Below are 9,169 nucleotides of genomic sequence, written 5' to 3' on the forward strand. Positions count from 1 at the left end.
ACGCAACTTTGGTAATTATGCTCCTGCAAACGGTGCTGAAAACTACAGGGGGGGGGATGAGATAGAGATAGTCTCTTGTACTAATGTACTTTGAATGCAGAGAAGTGAAATATCTAATTTAGCTTATTTATTTCGTGCAGTTTTGATATTTCATTTTATTGTAGTAACTTCATACATGTAGTTTTCATATTCCTCTTATTTTGTCTTAAAAAAATGCTCTTAAATTCACTTTGCCTGCTTATAAAAGTGAGTTGTCACTTAAAGACAGGCTGAAACTAGTTAAGAACCCTTGTGGTTTGCGGTATATATGGTTATAATGCCAAAACAGAGCATCTTCAGACAGCTGCTGCATCCCTGCATCGGTCATCACCAATCGCCATCAGAAACCCCACCTGTTTGTCCGAGTGTACGGAGTTATACGCTCTTTTCACGTCTCTTTTGACGCCTCCTTTGACGCAACTTTGGTAATTATGCTCCTGCAAACGGTGCTGAAAACTACAAATGACCTGCAGTGGTTCCAAACACGCTGTACATACGTACGTGCACACGCTCCAAATGAGACCCCTGGGTACCACTCATATCCATAACGCCGCAGCCCACTAATTGGCAGCAAAGGAAAAAATATGGCGAGGAAAAGTCAAGCTCCAGTGTTGCCATAACAGGGTAGTTTTCATTAGAACCAAAAACAAACAAACAAATGGCTTCATGTATAAAGTAATATGAAATATGGGGTCAGGAGGTAGTGTGGGTTGTGTCCCTAAGGAGGACCACCCTCTTTCCTTCTTCTTCCCCCACCAGCCCTATTTACAGCATCTCACATCCAGGAGTGAAATCAGGCAGGAAATCCAAACACAAAATGTAGAACTCACCTACTTTCCAGAGAATTAGTAAAGTGGCAGGTCGGGACCCAAAAATGGGTGGTGGACATGTTCCGGCGGGTAGCGGACAGCTTGTAAAAAAAAAATAAATAAATAAAAATAATTAATACTCATCTGATTTTGTACTCATCTTTAACGATAAAGTTACAAAAACAGACTTTTTTAAAATAAATATGTTGAAAAAAAATGCAGGAATGACCGAAATTTTTTTTAAAAACTATTAAAATGAACGGTAATTTGGCGCTTTGTATCTTACAGGAATACATTAAATACATTAAAAATTAAGTAAAATAGTTCATGCTCATCTGATTTTGTACTCGTCTTTTATATTAGGGGTGAAAAAAAGAGACAGAGATAGTCTCTTGTACTAATATACTTTGAATGCAGAGAAGTGAAATATCTATTTTATCTTATTTATTTTGTGCAGTTTTAATATTTAATTTTATTGTAGTAACTTTTATGCATGTAGTTGTCATATTCCTGCTCAATTTCTTAAAAAATGCTCTTAAATTCACTTTGCATGCTTATAAAAGTGAGTTGTCACTTAATGACATGGAGAAATTGTGAATCCCAGGCTGAGACAGTGTTGAGATCCCTTGGAGTGCATGGTATGTATGGTTATAATACCAAAACAGAACAAACTTGGTAAAAAAAAAAAAAAGGTGAAATCAGTATTGGTACAGTATGGTAAAGCACACAAAGTGAGTACACCCCAGATATTAACTCTGCCCAGCAGGAAGTTAGCCATTTTTGAAAGATGTCTTATCTCTTAACTCTCTTCCTGAGAGTTTACGCTCCTTCACCTTCCACTTGGGGATGCCCCACAGGTGCTCAATTGTGGTTAAGCCTGGAGACATTCTTGGCCAGTCCATCACCTTTACCTTCAGCCTCCTAAGCAAAGCAAGTTGTCTTGCTGGAGGTCTGTTTAGGGTCTTTAATGTTTTGGAAATTGACTCGATTATTTCTTATTATTTATATTTTTTCCCCCAATTGCCTTCCAATTTATCTGGCCATATGTCTCACCCATTCATCTGCTACTCAGCTGTATATCCCCCCAATCAATACAGCATTGAAGAGTAGCATTACAGCGCGGAGGAAAGTGTAGCAACTCGGTTCTTATACATCAGCTCACAGACGCAGCCTTGTGCTGATCTACATCACCCTAGGAGTGATGAGGGAAAAAAAGAGCGCCATCTATTGTACCCACTCCGGCAGCTGACGGCAAGCTGCATAACCAGGATTCGAACCAGCGATCTCGCAATCATAGTAGCAGCGATTTAGACCGCTGAACCACTCAGTGCCCCTCAGAGCGTAGTTTTTTAAATTGTAGTCTGTAATGTTAGATCAGTAATTTTTAAGAATGACGTGAACCGTCCGCTAGCGAACAGCAGCACTGCATTTCCTGCGCTCTGTTAGATCAGAGCCCGCAGCAACAGGATGATCTGTTGGAACCTGGTCCCCTGGGTGCTGCATTTCTGTGGCAGATTTAGCCTGCTGTCAGCCATAGGGCTCAATTAATTGCACTTCAGGATATTACAACTCATATTTCACAGCACGATAAAACACATCCTCCTTTCCCCGACTGAGCAAATCTATCTATTGCCTGCTGGCCGTCGCTACCAGGCCTCAGTGTGGCATTCGTACCTCTCGAACGGCATCATATTATACTCAAATATGACTTTTACACAGCTCATAATGATCATGTTTACATGCAGTAAAAAAATCACATTACTGCAGTTATCTATTTATCTGATTTTTCAAGTAGAGACGGAAACATCACGCTCCACACTGGACCTCAAGCAGCTTGGACTGTGTTACTCTCTACTGCAGCATTTACTCTCAACACAGCACATTCACACTCTCATCATCATAACGTAACTATTAAAAGTAGAAGTTCTTTCTTTTCTTTAGAGAAATTACAGATGAAGTCAGAGAGCGGTGAGTACTGTTTCCTACACCTTCAAATAAAGACTCTTAGAAACTGGAGAAAAAAAAACTGCTACAGGAAGACGTCTGGCTGACCCACATGGAAACAGCTTTAGCTTTAGCATTTAGCTCAGATTATTAACATGATTAAGGACTAAATATCAGTTTCAGCAGAGAAGTCATTGATGAGATGATATTTGTAATTTTTCCAGTTCCAGAGTTGTGTCATGGATCGGCTCTGCTCTGTACTTTTGAGATTTTATACACTATAAAATCCTTTATAAATGGCTTATTGGTACTTATTGAATGGATTCAATTAAGTTAGCACTTTAACATCGTCTTGAGGGAAAAAGCAAATAAGCAAACATACATTTACTCATTTGTTTTTTTGTTTTAGGGCAATAATACATAAATAACTGAGACTCAGTCCTTAATCATGTTAATAATCTGAGCTAAAGGCTAAAGCTGCTGTTTCCATGTGGGTCAGCCAGACGTCTTCCTGTAGCAGTTTTTTTTCTCCAGTTTCCAAGAGTCTTTATTTAAAGGTGTAGCAAACAGAACCCCTACGACACACACACACACACTTCTGTTTACTGTGTATATCTGCTACTGGATGTCCAGAATTTCCCCCTGGTATTTGTAATCCTCAAACCCACCCATCCATCCATCCATCTCACCTCCCTATCTATCTATCTGTCTGTCTGTCTGTCTGTCTGTCTGTCTTAGCTAAGATCAAATAATGTGATTAGCTGAAGGTGGAGGAGGTTTTTACCACAGATGGCCCCAGAATCACATGAAGATGGTTAAGGCTAAAATGTCATTTTGCCAAAAAACAAGGCGATTATTTTAAATGTACGTTTGTCATTGTGGTTTTTTTTTTTTCAATTTTCTTCCAATTTATCTGGCCAAATGTCCCACCCATTCAGCTGCTACTCAGCTGTATATCCCAATTTTGGAAATTGACTCGATTATTTCTTATTATTTATATTTTTTCCCCCAATTGCCTTCCAATTTATCTGGCCATATGTCTCACCCATTCATCTGCTACTCATCTGTATATCCCCCCAATCAATACAGCATTGCAGAGTAGCATTACAGCGCGGAGGAAAGTGTAGCAACTCGGTTCTGATACATCAGCTCACAGACGCAGCCTTGTGCTGATCCACATCACCCTAGGAGTGATGAGGGGAAAGAGAGAGCACCATCTACTGTAACCACTCCGGCAGCTGACGGCAAGCTGCATAACTAGGATTCGAACCAGCGATCTCGCAATCATAGTGGCAGCGATTTAGACCGCTCAACCACTCAGTGCCCCTCAGAGCGTAATTTTAAAATTGTAGTCAGTAATGTTAGATTAGTAATTTTAACAGATTGACTTGGACCATCCACTACCAAACAGCACCGCTGCATTTCCAGCGCTCTGTTAGATCAGAGCCTGCAACAAAGCTAAAATGTAATTTTGCCAAAAAACAAGGCGATTATTTTAAGAACTGTGATGATGTACGATTGTCATTGTGTTTTATCTGTTTGTGTCTTCCAGAGAACAGACCCTACTCCAAGCCTCCCATCATGTACTGAGGTGGACGTGCAGCTTCTCCTGACCTCCCTCCCGCCTGTAGATGGATGCTTCACCCCGCTGACGCTGGACTCTGTGCTGGGGGGCTGTGCTGGGGGGCTGTGGGGTTTTATGGAGGCACAATGATGAGGGTGATGCCCACAGGTCACCCGGTCACACTAATGTACAGGACTGGACTGAGTGTGTGTGCGCTGCGCTGTGTGCGGTGTGTGATCGCGGGTTCGGCGGTGTGTATCCGGAGTGTACCACGCGTTGGCAGCCGCCCACCACACTACAGCACCTTGTAAAGAAATGAAAAAACAAAAAACAAAACAAAAAGAAGAAGAAAAGGTTCAAAAAGTTCTCCTCCCCCATGTTTTTTCAACTACTTCTACATTTTACCACTTTTTGAGACTAAAAAAAAAACTATGAAGTGTTTTTTTTTTTCTTCTGGATGAACGTACAGTACATCTCCTCACGCTCTTTATCTTCTTACACCTTCTTCTTCTTCTTCTTCTTCTTCTTCTCCTTCTTATTATTCCTCCCATCTCCTCGTGAAGCACCCTGCTGCACCCCCACCCCCACCCTGATCCCCACCCTGACCCGTGCTTTTAATGTTTTATTCTTTTATCCAGTTCTGCCATGATTATTACTGTCTTTATTATTGTTACTGTTATAATTATTATTATTATTGCTATATTATTATTATAATTATTGCTTTGAGTTGACCCCGTGTGCAGCAGTGATTCTGTACAGCACAAACAAGTCTTGACGAGGCTTTAAAAAAAAAAGAAAAAAAAGAGCGAAAGGTATGATTTATGATTTATCTCAACACGAGATAACACAAGATAACAACAACTACTCCAAGATAACAACGAAACGAGACCAGCAAGCTCCTCCTCCTAGTGCTCCTCCTCTTCATCCTCCTCAATAATTAATCACTGTCTGTATTTGTTGTGTTTTTATTGTTAGACGCTCTTATTTTTTATGTTATTTTTTGTATTATTTTATTTTATTTTAGTAACGCCGCATAGAAATGTCCTACTTTTCTCGAAACCTTCTCAAAGTGTTTATTCTATTATTATCGTTATTGTTATTATTATTATTATTCTATTGTTTGTTTCACTGTTTGTTTCTCGATTTTTTCGATCATTACGAATTTTTACGTATTTTAATCGGCCTCGGTGACGAGCGTTTGAAGTTTGTGATGTCAAAACTAAATACTTTGCCTTCATTTGACTTAGCCCCTCCCCTCAACACCCAAACCCCTCCCCCACAACTACGCTCTATAAAGATAAAAAGAAAAGAAAAAAAGGACAAAAAAAAGAAGTGATAAGTTGTTGTTCATATAATAATACAGTATTACTGTAAGCTCCTCCTCCTTCTTCCACACCTTCTGTTTTTAACTTCGTTTATAAAGACTTGTAAAAAAATGCTTTAGCGTTTGCTACTCTAATGTCGTTATAAAGTGGATACATTTTTAGTGAAGAAGAAAAACGTACAACATAACGTACCCTTATGCACATCTGATGCAAGCATGCCTGTAGATACAACACTGAAGACAAATGAAGACACTTCCTGTTTAAAGATTGAAAAAGTTGCCTCTTCTAATCTATTTTTGAAAGGTTTTGGGACGTCCGCCGGCATCACAACCACAACCTGGCAGCTACAGTATATATCCGTAACGGTGAACCTTGTTTTAGAATGATGACAACCACCAACCAATCACAGCTCTGCACATAAAATGACAATAAAAAAACATCCCTATGGACATCATCTCAATAGATTTTGGGTTTGTTTTGATTGTTTGTTTGTTTTTTTGTTTATTTTTGGTTTTATAAATAATAAATTTGATCTTGGAAGCATTACATGTTGTGTTTTTTATTTATTTATTGCATTTATATGCAATAGACATACCCATATACTGTAGATCCAAAATGATTTATTCGCTCACCCATCCAAACCATTGAGCTCAATGTTGTGTTTCAATCAGTTCTATGATCACAGGTGTTTAAAACCTGAAAACTGGAAAAGATTGCTGTCAGGTAAGAGCAGGAAGTAGACAAGGAAAGGCGACACAGTTGTGAGACTTTATTGAAATGATAAAAAAATAGAATAAAGAAACAAAAACTGAATAAAAACTGAACAAAAAAAAAACACTGAGAACATGGAGGTAGCAAGAAAACAAGGAAACATGTAAACTGACTGACTTGAGATGGAAACTAAGACAAAGGGAAAATATATATACACACACCAAAAAGGACAGGAAACAGGAAACACCTGGGGACAGGTAACGAGGGGGTGGAGTTACAAATGAACACATGTGGAAGCACTGAAGACAGAGGCAGAGACAATCAGGAGAGACACAGAACAGGATGAGAACATGACCGTTACAAAGTCATTTCTAACCACAGTGATTCACTATTATTCACTAATGGAGAAAACATGGAACACTGGTGAACCTTCCCAGGAGTGACTGGCTGGCCAAACAAAATTACTCCAAAAGGGCATGAACAACTCATCCAGGAGGTCCATAAAAAGAACCCAGAACAACATGTAAAGAATGCAGGTCTAAGTTAAGGTCAGTGTTAATGATTCAATAATACGAGTTCCAAGATAACATTCACAGCACATCAAAGTAACATTTCAAACAGAAGTAATTTAGATTAATTAATCACAACGCATGTAATTATTTAGATTTTTCAATGCCTGACAGCACTATTGCAAACCTAAAAATACCAAATGTGAAGAATAAAACAATAAAAACATTTAATATATTACAAATTTCTTTTTTTATGTACAATTACAACAAAACCTGTAATTTCAATATTCCTAAATCAAATTGAATCGAATCGGAAAACGCATTATATTGGAATCAAATCGATCCTGTAAACCAGTGGTGATGCCCAGCCCTAATTAATAATATGACTTTACTACAATGAAAACGTATCCAGGGATTTCTACGACCTCCCCTTTAACTCAGTTCCAAAGGGACGTGTGACACTCAGAAACAAGGGGTAGGATACAAAGATTTTATTCTTAATTCTTGAATGATTCCCCCATTCTATCACGCTCAACAATCACGTATTGTGTTCCTGAAGGGTCGTCCTATTTCTTAGATGGAGGATTTCTACCACCTCCCCTTTAACTCAGTTCCAAAGGGACGGTTGACACTTAAAAACAAGAAGTAGGGTACAAATGAAAAATATGACTGGGCCTAAGTCTCAGCAGTATCTTTCCCCCTACCATTCAATGTTTTGCGTCTGCTCCACAGAAAGCAGAGTTTTCCCAACAATGTTTTCAGCCAGGACGTATTGTGTTCCTGAAGGGTCGTTCCATTTCTTAGAGGGAGGATTTCTACCACCTCCCCTTTAACTCAGTTCCAAAGGGACCAGTGACACTTAAAAACAAGGGGTAGGGTACAAATGAGAAATGGGACTGGGCCTAAGTCCCACTATCTTTCAGGGGGTTGTGTCCACTTCCACAGGCCTCAATAATGAACCAATTTTTGTATTTTTCGGCTTGTTATGGCTACTGCGCCTACGCTGATCTCCACAGCAAGGAGAGTTTTCCCAACAACACATTTAGAAAGAACGTACCGGGTTCCTGAAGGGTCGTCCCATTTCTTAGAGGGAGGATTTCTACAACCTCCACTGTAACTTAGTTCCAAAGAGACGAGCGACGCTCAAAAACAAGGGGTAGGGAACAAATGAGAAATGGGACCGGACCCAAGTCCCTGTATCTTCCCCCCTACCTTTAAGTGATTTTTCCATCCGATTCCACAGGCCTGATAAGCCTCTGTTTTTCTACAGTTTATATGTTTAGACTTAATAATGCATCAAAAAAAATAAATTCGACATGTTATGGCTACTGTGCCTGCGCTGATCTCCACAGAAAGCGGAGTTTTCCCAACAATGTGTTCAGCCAGGACGTATTGTGTTCCTGAAGGGTCGTTCCATTTCTTAGAGGGAGGATTTCTACCACCTCCCCTTTAACTCAGTTCCAAAGGGACGAGAGACACTCAAAAACAAGGGGTAGGGTACAAATGTGAAATGGGACTGGGCCTAAATGCCCCTACCTTTCAGTGTTTTGCGTCCGCTTCAACAGGCCTAATAAGCCTCTGTTTTTCTACGGTCATATTCATAATTCTGGCAGTGAGCCTGAAGCTCTGCAGTCTCTCTGGTTTTGCAGAAACTTCAGATATTCCCTCTCACCTGCAGCCGAGGAACTGACCTAATTAGACGCATCCTCTCCGGCTCCCTTCGGCCATCCAGCGCCAGCCCCCGAGACCACATCTCCCAGAGCGCCGGCTGAACCCGCCTGCTGTCCGTGCCGGCGCAGACTTCTAAGGGTGCTGAGGAAAACACCGGGCCCTCTGTACCAAACCCTGAAGTGGTCCGGCCTTAAAAAAATAATTAAATAATAAAGAACGAGAGGATCCGCCTTTGCACTTCAATTACAGACGAATCGTTTGATCTGGTCTTGATTAGCCCTCTCCTCACTTAGCAGCTTTATGTAGTCAAACTACTTAATTTATGATTAGTATTTTTTTTTTAGAGGGTGAAGAGACAATCACTGCAACGGACTATTTGATCAGTGAAATGCAAAAAAAAAATACAATTTGCATGCGTTTCATTAAAAAACACTGAATTTGATTACAGCTAACAAGAGCAGATGAATGGAGAGGTGAACGGAGAAAAGGATGCACGAAGAGTAGAGATGCGACCTTGACATTAAAGCCAGGTGGGTCTTTCTCACTCTTTTTCTACCCTTTCACTCTTTTTCACTCGTCTGATGCAGAATGGTGGCT

At 40.0% G+C, this 9,169-nt stretch overlaps 1 protein-coding gene across 2 annotated transcripts in view; it reads left to right on the top strand.

The window, feature by feature from the left end:
* The window catches only part of dacha (dachshund a), a 259,029-nt gene extending 252,802 nt beyond the window's left edge, over positions 1 to 6,227 (top strand). For both annotated transcript variants that reach the window (XM_049466752.1, XM_049466753.1), the window contains one exon: positions 4,345 to 6,227. In XM_049466752.1, coding sequence (XP_049322709.1) covers positions 4,345 to 4,382 — 38 coding nt within the window. In that variant the 3' untranslated portion in view covers positions 4,383 to 6,227. The remainder of the gene's footprint in view (positions 1 to 4,344) is intronic.
* The last annotated feature ends 2,942 nt before the right edge of the window (positions 6,228 to 9,169 follow it).

The sequence above is a fragment of the Astyanax mexicanus genome, chromosome 17 (genome assembly GCF_023375975.1).
Source record: "Astyanax mexicanus isolate ESR-SI-001 chromosome 17, AstMex3_surface, whole genome shotgun sequence".
In the NCBI taxonomy this organism is placed as follows: Eukaryota; Metazoa; Chordata; class Actinopteri; order Characiformes; family Acestrorhamphidae; genus Astyanax; species Astyanax mexicanus.